The sequence below is a fragment of the Anabrus simplex genome, chromosome 1, assembly GCF_040414725.1.
Source record: "Anabrus simplex isolate iqAnaSimp1 chromosome 1, ASM4041472v1, whole genome shotgun sequence".
In the NCBI taxonomy this organism is placed as follows: Eukaryota; Metazoa; Arthropoda; class Insecta; order Orthoptera; family Tettigoniidae; genus Anabrus; species Anabrus simplex.
In genome coordinates this window covers 886,998,236-887,025,667 of record NC_090265.1, presented here as the reverse complement: position 1 = coordinate 887,025,667, position 27,432 = coordinate 886,998,236, and the positions used below count along the sequence as shown (strand labels likewise).

The 27,432-nt window shown below is 38.4% G+C and overlaps 1 protein-coding gene across 2 annotated transcripts in view; it reads left to right on the top strand.

Moving 5' to 3' along the window:
• LOC136857690 (hemicentin-1) overlaps window positions 1-27,432 on the top strand; it is a 509,109-nt gene that overhangs the window by 196,162 nt on the left and 285,515 nt on the right. For both annotated transcript variants that reach the window (XM_067136543.2, XM_068225274.1), the window contains exons 16-17: window positions 12,461-12,610; window positions 25,975-26,070. In XM_067136543.2, the coding sequence (XP_066992644.2) occupies window positions 12,461-12,610; window positions 25,975-26,070 (246 nt within the window). The remainder of the gene's footprint in view (window positions 1-12,460; window positions 12,611-25,974; window positions 26,071-27,432) is intronic.

Here is a 27,432-nt window from a genome sequence, read left to right as displayed (position 1 = left end):
TTGGTAATAAACATAACTTGGTACTCAACAGTTGACGTCTTCGGCCCTGTCCGGAGGATCCGGAGGCCTGCCCATGTTGGATTACTCCATGGCGCTGGATCCTGTAGTCCTGGAGTTCAGAAGTTCCATATCTTGTCTTGCGTAATCCATTTTAGTAACACACGGATCACTGAAATTAGATTGTAATTCACACAATTTATCAATTTCTTGCACACGTGTTACCGTTCACTCCTATTACTTCTTTGTCTACCCACTGCCAGTTACAAGGAGATGAATATATCGGCTACTTTCAGCTAGTCTATTACACTGTTAAACCGGGCGTTCCCAGCATTCGTATGATGCAGAATTTTCTATCCCTATCTTCTGTATGGTTTAATAGTTCAGGAACACTCCTCACTAGATTGTTAATCAGTTAATAATCTGACCTACGCTCTGTTCAGAAACAGCGTGATTTTATACAGTTCTTTGTTCTGCTCGAGAAATTCTACGTACTATCAAGTAGTTGTTATGCAAAATCCTACTTCATCTTTCACGAAGTCTTAGTCTACTTTGCAACCGATATCTTAAGTATATCTCATTACCGTAATCGTCTGTTGCCTATCACAAATTATAATCAAGAAAAAACTGAAAGATTTTCCCCGCCGCTTTGTTCACATAGTATACCAAGGAGCGGTAATCCGATAGCGAAGCGACCGTCGTTTCCCGTCGAAAGCTCCTCAACGACTACTCCAGTTCCCTGGAACTGCAAAAAACTTATACTAGCCCCGGTGGTAGGGGCGGTTTAGTGACTTCATCCCCACTCTTATTTCGACTGCTCCTGGATAAACCAGCCTGTCGAAATTAGCAATACGCTAGACTGTGTGACTTGGATATGCACAATTACGCTATGCCATGCGGAATTGGATATGTTCGGCGGATCTGCCGTAATTAATTTATCATCTTGGAGGGGAAGTAGGGAATCCCCGAAGGCATCTGGCTTTTCACTAGGCGTCCGTACGCGACCGGAGTTATATAAGTTGTTTACCAACGCCTTTCGCTTGGAGAGTATTTTCTACCAGAATTCTTGACTTTATAATTCCACCAAAATTCAGTCCACTACTCTAACGGGTGGAGTATTGTTAATTAAGCCTTATTTATGCCGAAAATGCATTAAATTTTGCCCGATCGCTTTGGCATCGCTGGACGCTGGCAGATGTTTTCCAATATGGAGTCGCTAAATAGTGTTCTTCTCCTGCTTCTTCTATGACGTGTGCCTAGCTCGGGGATTCCTTAAGCCACCCAGTGGGCGGGTGAAGGCGCCTCTCTGGCGGGCTTCGTATTGCGCAACCTGACGATACCCCCAACATCCACACAAAGAAAGCTTGCTGCCAGCTTCCTTACCAAGCATATCATTTGAAATAAATACTAATTGTGCCGGTACGGTCACAGTATCACCATAAATGTTTGTGTCTTAACCTGCAAAACAATGCTGAAAGTGTGACGCAAAGATTGCAACAGTAAATGTCCTGAAACTGATGGGAAAGACAGAAGAACTGGTTGTCTTCATGAAAGAAAAATGATATAGCCATACTTGGACTGTGTGAGACCAAGAAGAGGGGTACGAGGGAGATTCCTCTGAAAGAAGGATACAGGCTGTATTACAGAGGAGGACCTGAAGCAAAAAATGGAGTGGCCAGCATACTTAGAAAAGAAATCCAAGAATATGCGGAATCTACAAAATGCGTCAGCGATAGGATGAGGGTGTTGAGACTCCAGTTTGAAAATGGCATGAAAGATCTATTTCAGTTGTATGCCCCACAAATGGGTTGCATAGATGAACATCTAGAGGACTTTTTTGAGGAAGTGGAGAGACAGATAGAAGGAAGAGCTATTGATGGGAGATCTAAATGCACAAGTTAGAATGGAAAGACAAAGAAAGGAAGATGTTATAGGGCCATTTGGATATGGAAATGTAAAGCCAGAAGGCGAGTTGTTGGTGGATTTTTGCATGAGGAACCAAATGATTGTTGGAAACACCTGGTTTAGGAAGAAGAACACTCAGAAGATTACAAGGTATGGCTGCGGAGACAGACAAACAAGGGCTATGATTGATTATATAATCATCGAGAAAGAACACCGGAAGAACCTTTTAGATGTTACAGCCATGCCTGAAGAGGCCTTTGGTGGAGATCATAAGAGTTGTGGTAGAAAAACTGAAAGTGGGAAAAATGGAAAAACCTCCATTAAGAAGAGAGAAAATAATTAAAGTATGGGAGTTGAAGGAGAAAAGCATACAAAAAGAATTTCAGAGGGAAATAAGGATGGTGATGGGGAATGTTGAAGATGAATGGAAAAGATTTAAGGAAGCACTGATTGGATGTGCAGAAAAGGTATGTGGTAGAACATGAGGAAATGTGAAAGACAAAGAGACACACTGGTGGAAGGAAAAGAAAATGGCATGGAAAGCATGGAAAACATCTAAGACAGAAGAAAATATGTGGAGGCAAAGACTTTAGCCAAGAAAGTAGTGTAGGAAGAAAAGAGGAAAAGCTGGGCCTTATTCACACAGAAATTGAGAGATGATATGCGGGGCAACAAGAAATTATTGTATGGTTTCTTAAGAAACAAAAAGAGAGATCAAGTAAACACCACATTTGTGAAGGATGAAGGCAGCGTAATATTAACAAGGCCAGAAGAAATAAGAAATAGGTGGAGAGAGTATTTACAGAAGTTGCTGAACATGAGAACTAATTACATCCATTTAACGTACCACCAGGAAAGGCAATTAGTTGATGAAGAAATGGATAAAGAAATTACAATGAATGAAATTGAAATGGCAGTAAGAAAGATGAAGAATGGAAAAACTGCTGGAATAGATGATATTTCAGTGGAGATAATAAAGGCAGTCAGAGCTGTAGGCCTACAGTGGACATATCGAGTTCTCAGAATTGTCTGGGAGAATAAGGAGGTCCCTGAGGTTTGGCAAAAAGGAAAAATCATCCCAAGGAATTACTCTGATATCCCATGTTGCTAAGATAATGGAGAGGATACTGGAAAGTAGGGTAAGGTTGAATGTTGAAAATCAGATACAGGAAAATCAGTTTGGTCTCAGATGTGGAAGGTCAACAATAGAGTCCATTTTCATTATGAGACAACTAATGGAAAAGCAATAGGAGTATGAGAATGATATGGCGATGACATTCCTTGACATTGAAAAGGCATATGACTGTGTCCCAAGGACAAAAGTTTGGGACAGTCGGGTACAAAAAGGAATTGGATACGGATTAATAAAAATGATCATGGCAATGTACAAGGAATGTTGTAGTTGGATGCAAGCACAAGTTGGCAGGACAAGTTGGTTCAAAATCACTAGTGGGCTGAGACAGGGAGGTGTTCTATTGCCAATCCTGTTTACAATAGTAATGGATGACATCATGAGAACAGCAAAAGCAGCATATGGAGGAAGGAAAATGAACATGTTGTTATTTGCAGATGTATTGTGATTTGGGGAGAAGAGGAAATGAATGTTCAAGAACATTTGGATGTGGTGAATGGGAAGATCAAAGAATGTGGATTGAAAATAAGTGTAGAAAAGAGTAAAACTCTTGTTATGACTAGAGGGGAGAAAGAAGGGAAAGGTCAGATTAGACTTGCAGACAAGCCCATAGAAGTTGTCGAGATGTTCAAATACCTGGGGAGTGAATTAATGGAGAATGCTCGACTGGATGTTGAAATTAGTAAGAGGAATGAAGCTGGAAGCTGTTTCTATCATAGTGTAAGAAGCATGTTATGGGACAAAGATGCGCGAATGGAAGCAAAGGAAACTATGTACAAGATGTATTACGTACCTATAACAACTTACGGAACAGAAACTTGGACAATGGCGAAGAAGGATGAGAGTCGAATACAGGCAGCCAAAATGAAGTTCTTGAGGAGTCTGATACAGAAGAGTAGAAGAGACAAAATAAGGAATGAGAAAATCTGGGAAGAAATTGGAGTGGAAAAAATGAATGATAGAATAGGGAAGAGCCGATTAAAATGGTTTGGGCACATAAACCGAATGAGTGATGAAAGAATGCCAAAAAAGTGATGGAAATGCAAATGCAAAGAAGAAGAGGCTACGAACGACCATGATTGAGATGGAAGGATACAATCCAACACAGTATTAGAGAAAAAAATAACTGGACTGGACACAGTGTTGGAGGAGGAGTGGTGGAAAGACCAAGGGAAGTGGAGAGGAACCATATTTGCTCCTACCTGGCTACAGGTGGATAATGGGAAATGGTGATGATGATGATGATTGTTGTTATTATTATTATTATTATTATTATTATTATTATTATTATTATTATTATTATGTTACCTCGCTGTTTCCGATGCCTATCATATGGACATCTGGCAAGGAACTGCACAGGCCCCGACAGAAGCAAGCTCTGTTTTAAGTGTGGAGAATCTGGCCACAAGGCAGTAGACTGTAAAAAGAACAATCCGCGATGTATGCTTTGTTCAGACAAGATTGTCAATGAAGCTGAACGAAATCATATTCCTGGATCAGGAGCATGTGCAATATTTCGTGAAGCTCTGGAAAAGGCAAAAAATCATAGTAAATGATGCGAATACTTCAAACAAATATGCACAGGAGTCAAACAGCTAACGATCTTATGACACAGCTGATTTACGAGATGGAAGTAGACATTGTTATTATTAGCGAACCATATCAAGAGAGAGACCATCCAGGGTGGTTTGTGGATAACCTCGGAACAGCTGCAATTTGGATACCAGATCCAGGAAAAGTCCCAGTAACACAGCATGGATGCGATGACGGTTTTGTTTGGGTACATACTGGGGGAATCACTATTGTAAGCTGTTATTTTACACCAAATGAATCTGTTTCCAACTTTCAGATGAAACTTGATGGTCTTGAGGACGTAATACGCAGAATGGAAAACAAACTAGTGGTCGCTGGTGACGTAAATGCTCAAGCGTTGGAATGGGGCATGCCACAAACAGACTCCAGAGGACGTCGTATAATGGAGATGGTAGCCAGAACAGGTTTGGTGGTCAACAACATTGGAAATGTGTCAACATTTCGACGGCCAGGATGTCAGGAAACAATACCGGATGTAACCTTCTCATCAGAGGATATTACGCCTAAGATTTGCGAATGGAAAGTGATCGAGAACTACACAGGGAGCGATCATCAATACATCATCTTTCGACTGCTCCAAGAATCTCCTCAAGAAAGAAACATCTTGCGCAGGCCAGCACGGTGGAATATAGCCGGTATTGACAAGGAAAAGTTCATTGATGTAATTCGGAATGGAATAGACAACATAACTGAAAAATGTTTTGCTCGTAGAGGGAAAGAAGCAGCTGGTGTATGTGTTGAACTCACTATGCAGCTAATCCATCAAGCATGCAACGCCTCAATGTCCCGAAGGAGACCGCGAAACAGCAAGCGCCCAGCGTACTGGTGGACCGAAGAGATTGCTGAACTGAGAAAGAATTGTCTGCGACTTCGACGCAGGGCTCAGAGGATGAGAGGCAGTCAAGAGAATACCTCAGTCACAGCGGAGTACAAGTCAGCGAAGAAGGAACTCCGTAATGCAATCAAAAAAAGTAAAGCCGATAAATGGTGGGCACTGGCTAAAGAAGTAGAAGATGATCCATGGGGACAAGGTTATAAGATTGTCATGAAGAAACTCGGGACATTTTCAACCCCGAGTGCAGATCCGCAAACAATTAAACAAATTGTGGATACACTATTCCCAGACCATCCAGAGAGGATTGACTGTGACAACGAGAAAGAACTGGATGATATACCCCTCTTTACTGTAGAAGAGCTGAATAGAGCTATTAGCTCTCTTAAAAACAAGAAAACTCCTGGACCAGATGGTATACTTGCAGAAGTGCTAAAGATAATAGCAGAACTATGCCCAGAACTGTTGCTGAATATGTACAATCATTGCCTGCAAACGGGTGTTTTTAGTCCCCGATGGAAAATGGCTCGTTTGGTTCTGATCAGCAAAGGAAAACTTGGTGGTTATAGACCTTTATGTATGCTGGACACAGCTGGAAAAGGCCTGGAGAAACTTCTGCAGCCCAGAATCCTCTCAGCAGTTCAACTAGCAGGGGATCTATCTGTTTGCCAACATGGATTTCGGAGAGGACACTCGACGCTAGATGCAGTGTGAGAGGTGGTGAATACAGCAGAAAGGGCACAAATGGGCAACCATCATTCCCGTAAATTGACTTCTTGTGACCCTGGATGTGAAGAATGCCTTCAATTCGGCAAGATGGAGCGACATGTTGGTAGCTCTTGAAGAAACTTTCAAGCTACCACAATATCTTATGCGCATAATGAGAGATTACTTCAAAGATCGCACTCTGTTGTATGATACGGAAGATGGGGAAAAGACAAAGCGTCTGACGGCTGGTGCAGCGCAGGGATCGATCCTTGGTCCAGATCTTTGGAACATAATGTATGATGGCTTGTTACGTTTGGAGATGCCAGAGGACACGAAGCTTGTGGCTATGCTGATGATGTGGCCGCCTTGATAGTAGCTCGTAATGTTGAAATGGCTCAAATTAAACTGAACCAGGTGATGCGGCGCATAAAAGAATGGATGATGAGCCACAGTTTAACATTAGCCGAACACAAAACGGAGATAGTTCTTCTGACGAGGAAAAGGATCGAAACTCTTGTACCAATGACTGTTGGAGAGTTAGTGATAGAAACATCTGCGAGCACAAAATATCTAGGAGTGACACTTGACTCCAAGCTCACATTCTGGACTCATATTCAGAGAGTGACAGACAAGGCAGTAAAATACATGACTGCACTTAGCAGACTAATGGGAAATATTAAAGGTCCGAAATCCAGTAAACGACGTCTTCTCATGTCGACGGTTCAGTCAGTGCTTCTATATGGTTCTGAAATCTGGGCTGAATCCTTGAGATTTGCTTGGTATCGGAGAAGGATAGCTGCCGTACAACGGAGAGCGGCTTTACGTATTGCATGTGCATACCGCACTGTTTCCGAACCGGCAATCCTCACGGTGGCAGCAATAGCCCCAATAGACCTACTTGCATTGGAGCGGCATGAAATCTGGCGTACCAAAGGAGAGCTGGGAAAGAAATGTGCAAAGAAGCGCGCCTTCAGTCAACTGATGAGGCGATGGCAACTCAGATGGGAAAGTGACCCTCGAGGCAAATGGACCAAGCGACTGATACCACGCTTGGATATCTGGGTTGAAAGGGTCCATGGAGAAGTAAATTACTACCTCACGCAGCTTCTAACAGGACATGGATATTTCCGGAAATTCCTGCATAAAGTGGGCAGAGTGAGTGACGCAGCATGCATATACTGCGATGATATTGACGACGTATACCACACCTTTTTTGTATGTGGCCATTGGACAATTCAGAGAAGATGTGTGGAAACTGAACTAGGAGAATTGACAACAGATAATGTTATTTCGGTGATGCTGCGAAACCAGGAATCCTGGGATCGTGTGGCAGTACATGTGGAGGACATCCTTTGTCAGAAGAAGAAGGATTTGGAAGCATACGAACATTCGTAAAGAAGAAATGAAGAAAGAAGACGTCTGAAAGACAAAGCACGATGTCACCCTGAAGTAATGCGAGAGCGGTTCCGGGGTGATTACTCACATCGTGGGAAAAGGGTGTGTGGTTTTTAGTGGGTAAGAACCCCACACACTTGTGGAGTGTGGACCCTTCACAAGTGTCTTTTTGAAGATTTTCCACAATCCCTCGTAAAAAAATATATTTATTATTATTATTATTATTATTATTATTATTATTATTATTATTATTATTATTATTATTATTATTATTATTATTATTATTAATGGAGCTGACACCAATACATGGTGAACTACCGCCTTGGCCATGGTGTACTCTGCAGCTGAGTACTGTGCCAGTATATGGTTAAACAGCTCTTACTGCAATCTGATTGATATCTATCTTTGCCCAGCAATGTGTATTGTATCCGAAACACTGTTCTCAACTCCAGTGCAATGGTTGCCTGTCCTTTGTAATATCTCTCCCCCTCATATAAGGAGACAACAAGCACTTACCAGCTTATGGTGCAGAATATTGAAGAATGAGGCTCTTCCCATACATCAAGATTTAAAGATTTAAACTAGGTTGAAATCAAGAAAACTAGCGTGGAAGACAGCTTTGCATCTGTCATGGCTTTTGTTCAATTCTAGGAATGCCAGGAGAGAAGAGTGGAGGATGTCGTCTCCCCATGGCTTATGTAATATCTCCAACCCCAGCATAAAACTGGCTGGCTTCAGTTTGCCCCGTGCTGTCTGGTCAACCCTAAACAGGATCCGATGTTGTGTTGGTAGGACTGGCGCAGTCTTACATCTATAGGGATGGGTAGATTCTCTCTGCTGTGACTGTGGTGCTCAATTACCATCTATCAAGCACATAGTTCTAGAGTGCCCCCTACATGCATTTCCTGGTTCTGTGGAGGAATTCTATGAAGTAATATCGGAAGTAATTACGTGGATAAAAAATTTGGACATTAAAATATAAAAGTGAAGTTCTGATGCTGTCACCATCTTGTATATTTGTATACTTTGTATTATTTTTTATTTTTTTATTGTCATGTACACATCATATGCTAAATAATAATAATAGTAATAATGATTGGCATGCATTTGTGATGGTCAGTTTGAGATGACCTTTGTTGTTGACTGCAATTCTGAGGCTACTTAGCAACTAATATTCCAGTGTGTGATTAGTGAGTACGAACTGATACAAATTTTTCAAAGATGGTAGGTTGTTTTTGCCATATTAAAAAAACCCACCTTTTTTGTTGTGAATACCATAATATCTACTCTGGCATGTCAGAAATAAATATACCACACTGTACTTTACCATACATAAATATCCATTTGTCTTAAGGAGCACATTTGGTAGCACCATATTTTAATATTTTATACTTATTTACCTCTTGAACATGGGTTGGTATGTTAATTTTAAAGCAGAATATTTTAAACTTTTTATCAAATATTTTTAGGATATTTAGCACATAAAAACAAATATTGTTCACATTTTTAGCACATAAAAATCCTCTCTATATTGATCATCGTGTCTATGGTTGAAACAAGTTAATTGATTTGTCATTTTCCCATATCTGAAAATATTCCTTGATGGTTGGCATGGATGCTGATGTCAAAAAAATAGTGAATATATCATTTTCATCACAGCAAGCTGATGCCCTGTTGTAACAAGTGTCTAAATAAATTATTTAAAGTATTAAAATAAATTTTGTTTATTAGTTTAAACTGTGTAGAGTCCAGTATTTGACATAGTTCTATTTCTTTGATAGGCAAGTGAGACAACTTATCATCTTATGTATATCTAAAGTATTTTATGTACTGCTTTCTTTTATGGCAATTGTAGCCGTGGTTCGAGATAATTGTGCCTACATGAAATAATAATAATAATAATAATAATAATAATAATAATAATAATAATAATAATAATAATAATAAAACTGACACTTAATATGAACAGGAAAATCGTAAAATGACACAGTAGCGGTGGTTACACATCAAAACATGGAAATACAACGGTAGATAATAAATACGCAGAATCAAACCATATGCGAGGGGAAACTTACAGGCCTAATAATGACAACTAAGGTCAGATTGTGGAATGTGCAGGAGCCCTATTGAGGTCCGCAGGAATGTATGACATTATGGGGAAGAAAAGGTTCACAAGAAACACCCTCGAGCTCAACTATATTAAAATTAACAAAATACAACGTCAAAAGAAACAAAAAAGAATAGCAGATTAGCAGATACTTAATATATTAAAACAAAGGATGTTTAAATAGACTTGAACAAAAGATACAGATCCATGAAACTGAAATCAAAACATAATTGAGATACTTAAGTAACTTACTGAAACACTCGGTTTAACATAGTAAGGTGATGCTGCATTACAATGTATAGTCTAAAACAAATGTAGGTGAAAGAATTGAAATTACGGACAATGGGAATCTAGGGCAAACTCAGACACGTTGAATTTAAAACATAAAAAATTACATTAGCGAGAAAATACCGAAACACAAGAGAATTAAATAAAATCAAACGTAATCAGAAAAGGATAGAACTATCACTTGCCAAGGAAAGGCAGGAGTTCCCGAGGGGAACCAGGCCCAGAGCGCGAACGCTCACTAGGGCGGTCAGGTGGAAAATGATGCGGCCTAATCACATCACACACGCCAAGCCGGCAGAAGACTGGAAATGGCCTGATCACAAACGACCAATTGGATACAATTTCCACTAGATTCCCATTTCTTTTCTCCAATCGGAAAGTCCGTTGTTTTGGCCAATCAAATTCAATCCAATTGTATGACCGTATATGGTCATTTCCTGGCCTACTGATGCAAGAGGAATTACATCAGCTGATCTCTCCACGTGCAGTACCCACTGATCCAAGAGTTACGTACTGCATGTGTTTAAAGCACACTGTTACAATTTTTGACGTACCAAAATATCATACAAATTTTTTAAAAAAAATTTCAATAAATTTTTCAAGTTAAAATGTCCCAAATGTCTTTTCTTCACACTTCCTGACATTAATTTAAATTATCAACTACATAAAATTTACATACAAAAAATCACTTCAAAAATAATTCTCGCATCTTGCAATGTTCATTTACAGTTCCATATATCTTGATGTTTCCCTAAATTACATTTTTTTAAAATTATTACAAACATATTCAGATTAGTATTTTATTCCATTTACATAAAAATAATTCCAGCAGAGTCCATAGTTCTTATTTCTTCATTTTTCACAATACTAAAATATTACAGACCAAAATAAAATCCTGCTGTCCTTTCTTGATGACAAAAGTGCAATTCTGCTATCCTTTCTTAATGACATACCTGTTACAGCAATTATTCATGAATGTAGAGGATTTGGGGTAATTATTCTACGTAAAATAAAAAAGAAACCCATAGCACATATAGCCTACTAGGAGCCTTGGCCTACCAAGTTGACTGCTGCCTAATCAAATGAGTTGCAGATATATTAGAGTAGGCCTGGTCAAACTGCGCTCTTCAGGTCCATGTACTTCATCGATGCTCCTTCTTTGTTCGCCAGGTGCAGGGGGGAAATGAGGATGGCAAGGTTAGCAGTCTGGCTGTGCGACGCTTGCACAGTCCCCTTCCCAGTCTCTCAGCCTGTCTGTTTTCAAAGTGGTTTCAAGATTTCGAAGGGCTCAAGACTGACTTGCTATTTATCAGATCTTTCTCACTTTTGGTTGAGAATGTTCCCCATTATGTCCTTAGCTGATAGATCTGCAGTGCAGTAATTGGCTCAAGAAGACTGCTAAATATACACAATTTTTAAAAATTACTTCTGTAACAACAATATCCTTGACTGCACAGTCATGCTGCTAAAGTTTTGTCAATGCTTAGTTCCATCTAAGTATGATAGCTAGAATCTTTCTTATTTATTTTATGAAATTGATCAAGTCCTGGAAATGTGCAGATTTAGTGGACTTAAGCCTGTGCAACCTTTTTTTCAGTTTACAGTATTATGAATGGAACCATTGTTTTAAACACAGAATGTATTGTACAATCCAAACATAAATGAACTAATATTTGTCCAATCACAGATCACAGTGTTCTTTGTTTTGCTGAGAAACTCGAACCCATGTACCTGTATGCGGAGTGTTGTTATTGTAAAATACATTATTTTGTTTTTGCTATCATATTATGGTTGATTTTGAAGGCTGAAAATGTAGATTTTGGTGCAACAGGCTGAACTCATAACAAACACAACCTTCAACCTACCACAACTGTCAGCATACGGCTGTCTCTCTTACATACTTTCACCGAATATCACAGTGGACTAGACGAAATGCTGGCCAGTCATGATTGCACTCTTCGGGTGCAAGTCTTGGCTACTGATGTAGTAGAGAGTCTTGTGGTCAGCATGACGATATAATTGGCCATATTGCTAGGCTTTCATGACTAGGCTATATAACAGGTCCTATGTTAAAACTTCATTAGTGCTGTTCTTTTATCTAATGCTGTGGTTGAAACAGTTAAGGCCAAATGTAAGCTTTTGTAATCTTAATCTGCATCTACTACTTCACAGCTATATATCATACCAATATTCAGACAGAGAAACAGATGTGTTTATAACAGATACTGACTCCCAGTCCTACAACATTACAACATTTTTTCTACCAACTTCTCTCCCTTTCTTTATTTCATTTAGTTTTTATATTGTTTATAAAACTCAAAAAGCATTCTTCTTCTCCTTTTGTTGCATCTCTTGTCATATATATCAAATCTATATACTCTAACACTTATGAACTATGTACTGAAAACATTATTAAAAATGGTTCCATTTGTGTGCAAAACTATTTTAGTACCATATAGAAAATTGGTAGATTTACATTTTTTTTTTTCTTTTTTTTTTTCAGATCTTGCTGTTGATATTGAGCAAAATGGTACTCTACCCTGTATGACAATTGGCTCTCCTTCTCCTCTGGTTTCATGGCATCGCAAGGATGGCACTCCGCTTCATCCTGACAGGTTCAGCATATCCAACCTAGGAAACCTGCATATAACAAGTACAGTATTCTAGACTACTTTACCTCTGGTCTTTTTCTGTTGCTATTAATTTTAAAACTATAATATATTACTGTTTCTTTCCATTATCTCAAAATGGAAATATTCAGAAGTTCAATGTTTATTACAATTTTCTTATGTAATGAGGGAAACAAGGAGTGCCAAATACATTAAGAATACTATGCATATATGCAAAAAAGATCTTATAAGGTTTGGTATGTTGGAGGTGAGAAGGTTGTCATTTTGTGTATTGGGCTACTTTTCCTCTGGAACAATGTAAGTGTGATTTCACATGAATAAATGTAATTGTTTCATAGAATGAGCCTATTTTGAGAAAATAATTCAGAAGAGTTCTGAGGCGGATGTCCATTTCAGGAAGAAGGTGGGAAATACAAACATTTTGTTGGATTGCTACAGAAAAAGACGGATAGAATGAGATGACATTAACATATTTAACACATAGAGAAACTAATTTAATACTCTCAGAAAATCTCCAGAAAAGGTCAGAGCTGTCAAGGATATACTGTTCCAAACAAATGCTGTGAACTTCAGCAATCCTTAGGTCTAATAACCTATTATTCATGATTCATACCCAATTTTTCTACAATGTTTTATCCACTGAAGTGCCTTCTTTGCAAGGGTTGGTGGTATGTATGAACATCATCATGTGAAGTCTCATTTCTAAAGTTGAAAGAAGAACTGTGTAGTGATAGGGTGTTAATTCCATTACCATTAGTACTGACATGTGATGCTAGTCCTAAAGGATTTGCAGCTGTTCTGAGTCGTCTAATAAATGAACATCTATCATGTATGTGTCCCATTCACTAACAATCTTGGGATAAAATTGCAGTCAACTGGATGGGGAGGCATTGCCTATCATGTTTGCTGTCAATCATTCTTACATCTAGGTCTTCAGGAGACACTTCATTCTTGTTACTGATAATGAACCACTAACATGGATTTTCCACCACATCAATGCTTTTCCACTGATGACATCTTGCAGATTACTGCATTATGCTTCATTTTTGCCCAGACTTGATTACTTTTTCAAATTAAAATAGGTACCGACAACAAGAACATCGACTGCTTGTCGGGGGCTCCTTGACATTGACAGAGATGTCTCGATGGGAGTAGAAGTGAGTCAGCTCTATACTCAGATCATCTTCCAGATTTTGTAGCGAACACATCACCTTTCAAACTATCAAAGACAAAATGAGGAAAGATCCAGAATTAAACAAACTTATCTATTAGAACAGAAATTGACAATTCAAATTTACATTAAAAGATGGAGTGTTGTTCAGGCAAGATAGAATTCTCATACATACTGCCTTACATGATCAAATTCTACAGCAGCTGCATGAGACACATTTAGGTATAATTAACATTAAGCAGTTAGCTCATAGGTATGTGTATTGAATGTCTAGTACAAGGATGTCAGCAGTGTGCTCAGACTAAATCCAGCTCTCCAAAAGCTGCAATTCACCCTTTCACCTTTGGGATGAACCAAAACATAGCTAGAAAAGAGTACATATGGGTTATGCTGTCCCATTTGAGAATCACAATTTCTTGATTTGTAATGATGCCAAATCCAGATGAAATACAGTTTTTAAAAGATGCATCTACTAGTACTTCTACATTTTCACACCTTAATGACACCTTTATTATCGTTGGATTCCTAAAAATTCTTATCTCTGATACTACAACAATTTTTCAAAGCAAGGATTTTCATTCTTATTGTGCTACCAATGGAATCCTCAAGAAATTCATCACCCCAGAGCATTCAGCTACAAATGGCCTGGCTGAATGCCCTGTGCAACTATACTAAAGCAATGACTTCATGCTGCTGCTGAAGAGGTTATCTCAATTAAAGAAAAGGTCAGGAAGATTCCATTCTAGTACTGAGACACACCACATTCTTTTGGAAAATCTCCGGCAGAGCTGTACCTGAACTGTAAATTCAGGATCTGCCTCAATGCCCTCTTCCCTACGAGACATCAACCTTCAAGTCTCAGGAATTCACCTGCTGTAAGATCCCTGCAGGGAGAAAGAGTCATTTTTTTTTTTTCTAAAACAATAAATATGTTTGGAAATTAGGTGAAGTGGTATGGAGAAAGAGTCTTCCTTGTGGCTCTGGATGAATTGGGGAGAACTCAAAAATATCACATTGACCAGCTTCATAAACACTGGTTCACATTCAGTCCAAGAGTGTTATTTGAAATTCCAAGAATTCCCATTTGTGGCTCTCCTCTTTCTGATAGTCCTGAGCTATACCATCACCTACTCTCCAGGACCTGCCAGCAAGACCACCCATGCCCCCAGAATCCACCTAACCAGGATCCTGCAGATAAAGTAATTCCACCCTTACATTGTTAAATGGGACCTGCTCAAACTCCAGTATGATTTTGTGATTATATGTTGAGGAGAAGTGGAGAAAAAGAAGTGTTGCTGCTATGCATATGATAAGGCCAACTTTTGAACTCTATTTTCATGGGTGACCAAACCTGGGGGTCCCAATTTACACCCGAGATCAAATAACACTCACGCGAGTGGCAGCATCCTTCTTCACCCAAGCTGCAAAAATTCTAACAAACACCAATGACGAGGTGAAAGTTGAGGTTCAACGGTTTCTCGGTGGCATGGTGGCGAGCTGGTATGACATGGGCATATAAAAATTGTCACAGCATCTATAAAAATGCATCAACCAAAATGTTGATTATGTAGAAAAATAGATAAATGCTCAACTTTTAAAATGATGTAAATATTATAAAAATAAATGGTTCTTTGTATTTGTAAAAAAAATAGGAGACTTAATTTTTGGTATTACCCTCATACATATTCAGTATATATGCATAAGAACATAAGAAAATAACAATAACTGTAATTGAAGAATTAATTTTACAGAAATTTTGTGAAAAATATATCAAATATCGTGTTTATATTAAATCGATGGAAGTAATTTTGTGATCATTTTTATTGCCATACATTTATGCACAATGTTATTAAAACAATAAATAATTTTTATTTTACATAACATTTGCAACATTTATGTGGAAAAGGAAGGTTAAATTGTACCTTCTGAACATCAACCTTACTTGGTTATATTTGCATATTAAAAATTGTGGAGCATAAAACAAAGTCAAACTTAAAACAATCTGTCTCTCGTTAATATTCATTAAACATTAGCATACAACAAGTGACAACATTTTGATCCTTCATACCTCTTCTCATATCCGAAACTGCAAGGTTGTACCATGGAAGAAAAAGAAAAGAAATCACTATCTGCGTTTGAAATAGGTAACCACAGTGATGGCATACACTTATCAACAAACTTGCTAAACATTTCACCTTTTACTTTTAATGCTAGCAGTATGTCAATTACATTGAGCGAAGATTTAACATTATCAACTAATAGGCCTACACCTATAGATAATCTGCATAACTCTACATAACCTAAAAGCAAATCACATTGTTCACCAACATTTGCAAACTGGCAATTTTCTGAACATTGCTTTAAGTCTACCAAAATTATTCAGTTTTGTTGGTTCAAAAATATAGTCTTGTGCTTGAAATATTTCAATATTACATTCATCATTCAATATCATGGCTTCTAGTTAAGTACTGGCATTAATTAAGCACATAGTTGTAAGAATTCTGGACTGCAGTTTGAGTCTTAGCAGCAACACTTTCAGTTAATTTATTGATTTTCCTTGCATTTCTATAAAAATATTTTAGACCTGAAATAAAACAATTACCGGGTATCATAGATTTCTCTGAAGAGAATAAACTTATGACAGCAACATGTGAAGCCAATCAGATTATCTCCTGTTAGTGCTTAAAAGAGTTTTAAAACATTTCAGCATGTAAGTAGGACTGTCTGTACAAATTGCTTTTACATCTGAATAATTGATATTGAAATCATTAATTTGTTTTTACTATTGCTTGACTCATTGTAGTGGCATTTGCTGCTTCTAGAAATGAAAATGAACCAAGATAAACTTTCTGAACTGATTTCCCTTGTATAGTTCCAAGAAGTACCACAAATACACAGTTACCATTATAATCAGGTTGTTTCATCACAAAATATTATGACTGGTTTGTCTGTAAGATCTTCAGTAATATTAGTGCTAGTTCCTGCGGAGCATTTTTGTACATATTCCCGCCTCAGCCAGCTTGCAGTGGGAAGATTTACAGATCCCTGTACATACTTCCTCATCCATGCCCTCACTGCAGGATGGTCCACTTCTTCTAGGGGGATATTTGCCTAAAATAATAATTAATCATATTATTATTTCCATCCTGCATTTCCTTTAATTTTTAAAATGGCCTTTATTAAATAGCAGTATTGTAGCAAGAAAAAGTATTGGGATGGGGTTACCTTTGAACATATTACTGAGATATGCAGCATAAATATAGCGCGAACAATGGTACAGTTATCTCATTCCTCCCAACCTAAAAAAGATGCTATTCATTTGTACATTTTTTAGTAAAGGGCTGATTCCCACCCCCCAAACCCTCCTCCCTTCCTGGCTATGCTACTGTTAAATAGCATAATTAATATACATATGACAAAATGCAACTTACTTTTAGGAACATTTTCATTGTGTCCATCACAAATTCTTATTTTTCTTCTTTCACTTTTTCCATCCTGTAGACTCTTCAATATTGCACTGTCTTTTTGGAGCAGAATCCTGTGCACTCATTAGCTGAACATGATTTAAATGCACTTTACTTTGGATGTGTTTTTCACATGAATCATGCCTTATCCATTCAACTCTTGTATTACAATGTATGCACATTAATATATTAATACCACATGCCACAAAACCATGTTTGTTGAATTCGTTAGCCTGAAAGGAAACACTACCTTCACGATTTTTTCCTATCTCAATCAGAAAGATGGAAGCAAACTGACCTAATGTTTGGACTAAGTAGGCCTACCTGAAGTAGTTCTCAACTTCTCAGAAATGTAAAAATACTCCTCCGCTAGAGTTTTCTTGAAAATTTAATCTATTTCTCAGGTATTGTGTTAACATTGCAGGACTGGATGGTCGCCCTTTGTTCATCCTAAATGTAGATGGGGAAACCGTAAAAAGAACAGATGCACTTATTACTGTGATAGAAAGGAGGTTTCCGGCGGCAAAACTTTGTCTCAGTGGCGTTTTATACTGGCACAATGTTGTTTATTGTTATATAGATGCTGTAAACTCCACTCTTGACTGGTTATGCCATAACGGAGATGTCCTTTTTGTCGATGCTGATAGTTGGCTTAGAGGCAGTGATTTTGGTAAAGATGGGTTACACCTTAATAGAAAAGGAATTTCTAATTTTGATAAATTTCTCAATAGAATATCTAGTAGAATGTTCTTGGGAAGCTAATTAAGAAAATGGGGCATTTTGAAAATCCTAATGATCAAAATGTGATACAGTAAATTATTTAGATATTACTACCTACATCAGTAATGAAATACAGCATGCAGAAAGGGAATCAGTTCAGTGATCAGATACTCAATCCTAAGAAGGCACCAAAGACATCAGTACAAAGGTTAGATGAATAACTTACATTAGAGGATATCAGAATGTAAATTGATTTCAAAGCAAACTAACTGAACTTGGAATTTCTTCATGTTTTGCATTTTGTACAGTATGTTCTCAGACAGATATTCACTGTATCCATGTAGCACAGCAAACTACTCATCAGTGGTCTTCAGGAAATGGTTCAGTATTAATTTTTTTCTAAAGTTCTCATGCTTTTCCTTTTCTCTGAAAAAATTTGGTCTCTTCCAAATGAATCTGTTAGTCACTGCCTAATTTAATAGCTTAATGAGTTTTGAAATCATATTGCCTGTAACCAGGGCTTTTTTTCTGCTGGTATGGTCCATCCGGTACACATATCAGTAAACTTTATATTGTAAAAATTGTGGTAATAATGGTGTGTGACCTCTGAAGAGGCCTTGTGCAGGTCTTTGAGTTGACGCAATATAGGCAACCTGCGCTTCTGTGAGGATGGGGCCCTCCCTATGATGAATTCTAATGATGAAGACGGCACACACATACAACCACATCCAGCCCCTCAGCCATTAGATTTAACCAATGAAGGTTAAAATCCCCGACCCAGCTGGGAATTGAAACCGGGACCCTCTGGACCAAAGGCCAGCACACTAAATATTTAACCATGGAGCTGGACAAAAATTGTAGTGAAGGTTTGGATTTATTGTTTAAACAATGTGTCTCAACTTAGGTACTGCTATCACCGCTTGATGTTGAATTATGGCATCAGGAATTGTCGATAGATTAACTCTTATCCATAGTTATTGACCATATCATAAAGTATATGATATCGATCCAGTTTGATAGGACTACTCTTTCGACTCTACATGCTTGATGCTTAAAATATGGGAATGACCTTCATGTGACTGATCAGCTGTACTACATTGGAAGAATTCTAAATTCCTGTTGAATACTTTCCAGTTGCAGAAATGTTTCTGAAGTTTGGAAAAACTATGGATTATTCATGGCACATTTTGAAAGAACAGAACAGGATGAAAACAAGGGATAAGAGTGAAAGAGTTATGTATGATAGTCTCTTAAAAACAAATTGTGAATGTTGATTTTATTCTTGATCTTTGTCTTGTGTGTGATGCTCTTCAAGAGTTGTCAGAACTCAGCATTGAACTACAAGCATGCGATATGATGCTTTGTAAGGTTCATAAAGTACTATCTAGGCAAATTCTTCTGTTTGAAGACAACAAATTTAACATAGGGTCTTCCAGTCATGAAGCTCGAAGGGCAACTGAGAATTTGAAACTCAAGGGAGCTACCCTGAAGAAGAGAGAAAAAAAGGCAAGCTACCAATGCGAAAAGCTCCCTTTATCCTGAAATGTTCTATGACAGCTGAAGATGACGGATTGAAAATCGTCTGTTAACAAAAGAAGACACCCAAATAACAGAATGGACAAAAGTACTGTACCCTGAATGTTGGCAAGATAATGTTTAGAAGAATGTCACTAGTGGTGATATTGGAGTACAAAATTTTTGTTGGCGATTAAGGATTCATTTCAGAAAACTAAAAGGTTATTGTGAAGTCTTTGTTGATAAGAAAATGTCAGCGTTTCTACTACCACTTTTAAGCACCAACAAGAGCATTCCCATTTCTGCCCCTGAATACGAATGTGATTTCTCGCAAATTAACTTAATATTGACACCAACAAGGGCTTCTCTACACCTGACAATATATTCAACCTCTACCATATGTCAACTCCTGGTACCTGAAAAGAAGACATCTTGCAACCGACACAAAGTGCAAGATGGCAGCACCAGCATCATGGGTTCAATGTGTAAGTTTCTGTAATGGAAAAGGTATTTACATAATTTCTTCATTTTTACTAACATTTCAGTTATCTCTGTTGAAGTCCGAAAGTTAAGGTAAAAATAAGGTTGAGTTGTGTTTTGGCCTACAGACTGGGTTAGACATTATGGTGCTCTATGTGTTTCAAAAGTAATTTTTGACTCAGTTACTGCAACCGGCTACCTGGTAGTATAATATGATTATATGACACCACAGAAAGTAGCCTGCGATGCCAGTGTTCTATGCTTGAGATGGGTCGAGTGAATGGTAGGGAAGGGTAATAGGGAGGTACATTCAGGGAAACGGGATGGCCTAGGGAGCGGTGATAAGGGAACAGGGAACTGGAAATCAAGTAGGGATGACATAAAATTGTTAGTGCTGAACTGTAGAAGTATTGTAAAGAAAGGAATAGAATTAAGTAATTTAATAGATATATATTTACCAGATATTGTAATAGGAGTTGAATCATGGCTGAGAAAGGATATAATGGATGCAGAAATTTTCTCACGGCACTGGAGTGTGTATCGTAGAGATAGGATAGGGAAGGTGGGAGGGGGAGTTTTCATTCTGGTGAAAGAAGAATTTGTAAGCTACGAAAAAGTTAAAGATGAGACACATGAAATTCTAGGTGTAAGGCTCATTTCTAAAGATAATAGGCAACTTGATATATTTGGAGTGTACAGACCGGGAAAGGGTAGCACTGACGCGGATTCGGAATTATTTGATAGGATAGTCAGCTATGTGGGAAACGACATGGAAAGAAATGTGATTGTAGCGGGAGATCTGAATTTGCCAGATGTAAATTGGGAAGGAAATGCGAACGACAGGAAGCATGACCAACAAATGGCAAATAAGTTAATATGGGAAGGACAGCTGATTCAGAAAGTGATGGAACCAACCAGAGGGAAAAATATCCTGGATGTGGTGCTGATAAAACCAGATGAGCTCTATAGGGAAACTGAAGTAATAGATGGTATTAGTGATCATGAAGCTGTTTTTGTGGTAGTTAAAAATAAATGCGATAGAAAGGAAGGTCTTAAAAGTAGGACTGTTAGGCAGTACCATATGGCTGATAAAGCAGGTATGAGGCAGTTTCTAAAAAGTAACTATGATCGGTGGAAAACAGTAAATAAAAATGTAAACAGACTCTGGGATGGGTTTAAAGAAATTGTTGAGGAATGCGAAAACAGGTTTGTACCTTTAAGGGTGGTAAGGAATGGTAAAGACCCACCTTATTATAATAGAGAAATAAAGAGACTAAGAAGGAGGTGCAGACTGGAAAGAAATAGAGTTAGAAATGGCTGTGGAAGTAAGGAGAAATTGAAGGAACTTACTAGAAAATTGAATCTAGCAAAGAAGGCAGCTAAGGATAACATGATGGCAAGCATAATTGGCAGTCATACAAATTTTAGTGAAAAATGGAAGGGTATGTATAGGTATTTTAAGGCAGAAACAGGTTCCAAGAAGGACATTCCAGGAATAATTAATGAACAAGGGGAGTGTGTATGTGAGGATCTTCAAAAGGCAGAAGTATTCAGTCAGCAGTATGTAAAGATTGTTGGTTACAAGGATAATGTCGAGATAGAGGAAGAGACTAAGGCCAAAGAAGTAATAAAATTTACATATGATAACAATGACATTTACAATAAGATACAAAAGTTGAAAACTAGAAAAGCGGCTGGAATCGATCAGATTTCTGGGGATATACTAAAGACAATGGGTTGGAATGTAGTACCATATCTGAAGTACTTATTTGATTATTGTTTGGTCGAAGGAGCTATACCAGATGAATGGAGAGTTGCTATAGTAGCCCCTGTGTATAAAGGAAAGGGTGATAGACATAAAGCTGAAAATTACAGGCCAGTAAGTTTGACATGCATTGTATGTAAGCTTTGGGAAGGCATTCTTTCTGATTATATTAGACATGTTTGTGAAATTAATAACTGGTTCGATAGAAGGCAATTCGGTTTTAGGAAAGGTTATTCCACTGAAGCTCAACTTGTAGGATTCCAGCAAGATATAGCAGATATCTTGGATTCTGGAGGTCAAATGGACTGTATCGCGATTGACATGTCTAAAGCATTTGATAGGGTGGATCATGGGAGACTACTGGCAAAAATGAGTGCAATTGGACTAGACAAAAGAGTGACTGAATGGGTTGCTATATTTCTAGAAAATAGGTCTCAGAGAGTTAGAGTAGGTGAAGCTTTGTCTGACCCTGTAATAGTTGAGAGGGGAGTTCCTCAGGGCAGTGTTATCGGACCTTTATGTTTTCTTATATATATAAATGATATGAGTAAAGGAGTGGAATCGGAGGTAAGGCTTTTTGCGGATGATGTTATTCTTTATAGAGTGATAAATAAGTTACAAGATTGTGAGCAACTGCAACGTGACCTCGAAAATGTTGTGAGATGGACAGCAGGCAATGGTATGTTGATAAACGGGGCTAAAAGTCAGGTTGTGTGTTTCACAAATAGGAAAAGTCCTCTCAGTTTTAATTACTGCCTTGATGGGGTGAAAGTTCCTTTTGGGGATCATTGTAAGTATCTAGGTATTAATATAAGGCAAGATCTTCACTGGGGTAATCACATAAATGGGATTGTAAATAAAGGGTACCGATCTCTACACATGGTTATGAGGGTGTTTAGGGGTTGTAGTAAGGATGTAAAAGAGAGTGCATATAAGTCTCTGGTAAGACCCCAACTAGAGTATGATTACAGTGTATGGGACCTTCACCAGGATTACCTGATTCAAGAACTGGAAAAAATCCAAAGAAAAGCAGCTCGATTTCTTCTAGGTGATTTCCGACAAAAGAGTAGCGTTACAAAAATGTTGCAATGTTTGGGTTGGGAAGAATTGAGAGAAAGAAGAAGAGCTGCTAGACTATGTGGTATGTTCCGAGCTGTCAGCGGAGAGATGGTGTGGAATGACATTAGTAGACGAATAGGTTTGAATGGCGTTTATAAAAGTAGGAAAGATCACGATATGAAGATAAAGTTGGAATTCAAGAGGACAAACTGGGACAAATATTCATTTATAGGAAGGGGAGTTAGGGATTGGAATAACTTACCAAGGGAGATGTTCAATAAATTTCCAATTTCTTTGAAATCATTTCGGAAAAGGCTAGGAAAGCAACAGATAGGGAATCTGCCACCTGGGCGACTGCCCTGAATGCAGATCGGTATTGATTGATTGATTGTTTGATTGATTGATTGATTGATTGATTGATTGATTGATTGATTGATTGATTGATGCTGGTTAACTCTTTTTCAAAAAAAAAAGAAACTGCTTGTAACATATAAAAATTTCTATCCTTTCATTACTGAGTCCAGAATTCTGAGTGTTTGCTGGTGGCAGTTTATAGAACTTTAACTAATATTCTCTGAGTACTCTGGAGGAACTTTAAAATAATAATAATAATAATAATAATAATAATAATAATAATAATAATAATAATTTTTTTTTTTTTTTTTTTTGCGAGGGATTGTGGAAAATCTTCAAAAAGACACTTGTGAAGGGTCCGCACTCCACAAGTGTGTGGGATTCTTACCCACTAAAAACCACACACCCTTTTCCCACGATGTAAGTCATCACCCCAGAACCGCTCTCGCATTACTTCAGGGTGATATCGTGCTTTGTCTTTCAGACGTCTTCTTTCTTCATTTCTTCTTTATGAATGTTCGTATGCTTCCAAATCCTTCTTCTTCTGACGAAGGATGTCCTCCACATGTACTGCCACACGATCCCAGGATTCCTGGTTTCGCAGCATCATCGAAATAACATTATCTGTTGTCAATTCTCCTAGTTCAGTTTCCACACATCTTCTCTGAATTGTCCAATGGCCGCATACAAAAAAGGTATGATATACGTCGTCAATATCACCGCAGTATATGCATGCTGCGTCACTCGCTCTGCCCACTTTATGCAGGAATTTCCGGAAATATCTATGTCCTGTTGGAAGCTGCGTGAGGTAGTAATTTACTTCACCATGGGCCCTTTCAACCCAGATATCCAAGCGTGGTATCAGTCACTTGGTCCATTTGCCTCGAGGGTCACTTTCCCATCTGAGTTGCCATCGCCTCATCAGTTGACTGAAGGCGCGCTTCTTTGCACATTTCTTTCCCAGCTCTCCTTTGGTACGCCAGATTTCATGCCGCTCCAATGCGAGTAGATCTATTGGGGCTATTGCTGCCACCGTGAGGATTGCCGGTTCGGAAACAGTGCGGTATGCACATGCAATACGTAAAGCCGCTCTCCGTTGTACGGCAGCTATCCTTCTCCGATACCAAGCAAATCTCAAGGATTCAGCCCAGATTTCAGAACCATATAGAAGCACTGACTGAACCGTCGACATGAGAAGACGTCGTTTACTGGATTTCGGACCTTTAATATTTCCCATTAGTCTGCTAAGTGCAGTCATGTATTTTACTGCCTTGTCTGTCACTCTCTGAATATGAGTCCAGAATGTGAGCTTGGAGTCAAGTGTCACTCCTAGATATTTTGTGCTCGCAGATGTTTCTATCACTAACTCTCCAACAGTCATTGGTACAAGAGTTTCGATCCTCTATCTCCGTTTTGTGTTTGGCTAATGTTAGACTGTGGCTCATCATCCATTCTTTTATGCGCCGCATCACCTGGTTCAGTTTAATTTGAGCCATTTCAACATTACGAGCTACTATCAAGGCGGCCACATCATCAGCGTAGCCCACAAGCTTCGTGTCCTCTGGCATCTTCACACGTAACAAGCCATCATACATTATGTTCCAAAGATCTGGACCAAGGATCGATCCCTGCGCTGCACCAGCCGTCAGACGCTTTGTCTTTTCTCCATCTTCCGTATCGTACAACAGAGTGCGATCTTTGAAGTAATCTCTCATTATGCGCATAAGATATTGGGGTAGTTTGAAAGTTTCTTCAAGAGCTACCAACATGTTGCTCCATCTTGCCGAATTGAAGGCATTCTTCACATCCAGGGTTACAAGAAGTGTCAATTTATGGGAATGATGGTTGCCCGTTTGTGCCCTTTCTGCTGTATTCACCACCTCTCACACTGCATCTAGCGTCGAGTGTCCTCTCCGAAATCCATGTTGGCAAACAGATAGATCCCCTGCTAGTTGAACTGCTGAGAGGATTCTGGGCTGCAGAAGTTTCTCCAGGCCTTTTCCAGCTGTGTCCAGCATACATAAAGGTCTATAACCACCAAGTTTTCCTTTGCTGATCAGAACCAAACGAGCCATTTTCCATTGGGGACTAAAAACACCCGTTTGCAGGCAATGATTGTACATATTCAGCAACAGTTCTGGGCATAGTTCTGCTATTATCTTTAGCACTTCTGCAGGTATACCATCTGGTCCTGGAGTTTTCTTGTTTCTAAGAGAGCTAATAGCTCTATTCAGCTCTTCTACAGTAAAGAGGGGTATATCATCCAGTTCTTTCTCGTTGTCACAGTCAATCCTCTCTGGATGGTCTGGGAATAGTGTATCCACAATTTGTTTAATTGTTTGCGGATCCGCACTCGGGGTTGAAAATGTCCCGAGTTTCTTCATGACAATCTTATAACCTTGTCCCCATGGATCATCTTCTACTTCTTTAGCCAGTGCCCACCATTTATCGGCTTTACTTTTTCTGATTGCCTTAACAAATAAAGAAAATTGCCAGGAACTAGCCACATATTTTTCACAGCTTTTAAATTGTCCAGAATCTACAGAGAGACTACCAGTACTACTGCTACTACTACTACTGCTACTACTACTACTACTACTACTACCTGTAAGTTGAAGATCCTCAATAAAAAAATGCGTTGATGACTGTACAGTTTGACAGAGGTACATACAGTTATTATGTTGGTTGAGAAAAATACACTTTCACATGGTTATACTGTACTGTAATCCCATAACTGTACACTGTGCTTGCCAGCTGGATATTTCTCAAAGTATTACAGGGTGGCAGAAAGAAAATGTATTGTACCGTGTATTAAAAAAAAAACAAAGAAAAAAATCTCATTTAAATCCTTGTTTATAGGAGCTGAACTGAGTGATGAAGGCACCTATATCTGCATTGCAGAAAATAAATTTGGAAAAGTGGAACATGAAGCAGCTGTGAAAATCACAGGACTAGGTAAGTTCCATGCTGATAATTCTAATTGGAAGTAAACCTTCCAACTCTCTTCTAATTTAATGGGTAGTGATATACTTCACAGTATTGTTACTGTTTTGATTTATGCTAGACATGATATTTTTTGTGGTTTGTTCTATGTGAAATATGGCAGAATGCAGCAAAACTTCATGCTTTTTAAAGAACTTACCGTACTTCACTTCTTCAGTAGTAAATCACAAAAAATATTTAATTAAATTTCCCCATCCCTCTATTGAGGAAGAGGATCCTTCATTTGCCACCATATGGCTCACTGTTACCATTATATGGAGTAGGAAAGAGGATGGTGGGTTTACTAATATGTAGTCTCAATGAGCCTTAACAGTTCAGGCTTCACACTGGTTAAATATGTGAAGTACCATGTCAGGTGAATGGAGGAGAGTTGATCAATTGTGAAGTAATACAATTAGCTTGATTTCTGTCTTGTTTTATTCTAGTATTTAATTTAGCATTTGCACTTTTAGTTTTTTTATTTCATTTTTCACTCTGTTCCCCCTTGTATTCTGTACCCTACTCTCATATCTCTGTGCCATTGTCCATGTTTCTTCTGCATATATAATTATAGGTACATAATATCCCTTGTACATTACTTCTTTATCCTTCATTGGTATATCATCATCATCATTATTTTAGGCATTTGTAATTTGAATAATTTCTCTATGATCAAGCAGTAAAGTGATTATGAGGATGTTTAGGGGTTGTAGTAAGGATGTAAAGGAGAGGGCATATAAGTCTCTGGTAAGACTCCAGTGTATGGGAGCCTCACCAGGATTACTTGATTTGAGAACTGGTAAAATACCAAACAAAAGCAGCTCAATTTGTTCTGGGTGATTTCCGACCAAAGAGTAGCGTTACAAAAATGTTGCAAAGTTTGGGCTGGGAAGACTTGGGAGAAAGGAGACGAACTGCTTGACTAAGTGGTATGTTCCGAGCTGTCAGTGGAGAGATGGCGTGGAATGACATTAGTAGACAAATAAGTTTGAGTGGTGTCTTTAAAAGTAGGAAAGATCACAATATGAAGATAAAGTTGGAATTCAAGAGGACAGATTGGGGAAATATTTCTTTATAGGATGGGGAATTAGGGACTGAAATAACTTACCAAGGGAGATGTTCAATAAATTTCCAATTTCTTTGAAATCGTTTAAGAAAAGGCTAGGAAAACAACAGATAGGGAATATGCCACCTGGGTGACTGCCCTAAATGCAGATCAGTAGTGATTGATTGTGGTTGATCATCTGGAGCAGTTTCCAACCATAGGCTATGTCTGCTTGGAACATAAGCCTCTTCATCGTTTTCTGACCATCCACCTCTTCTCTTCTGTCACTA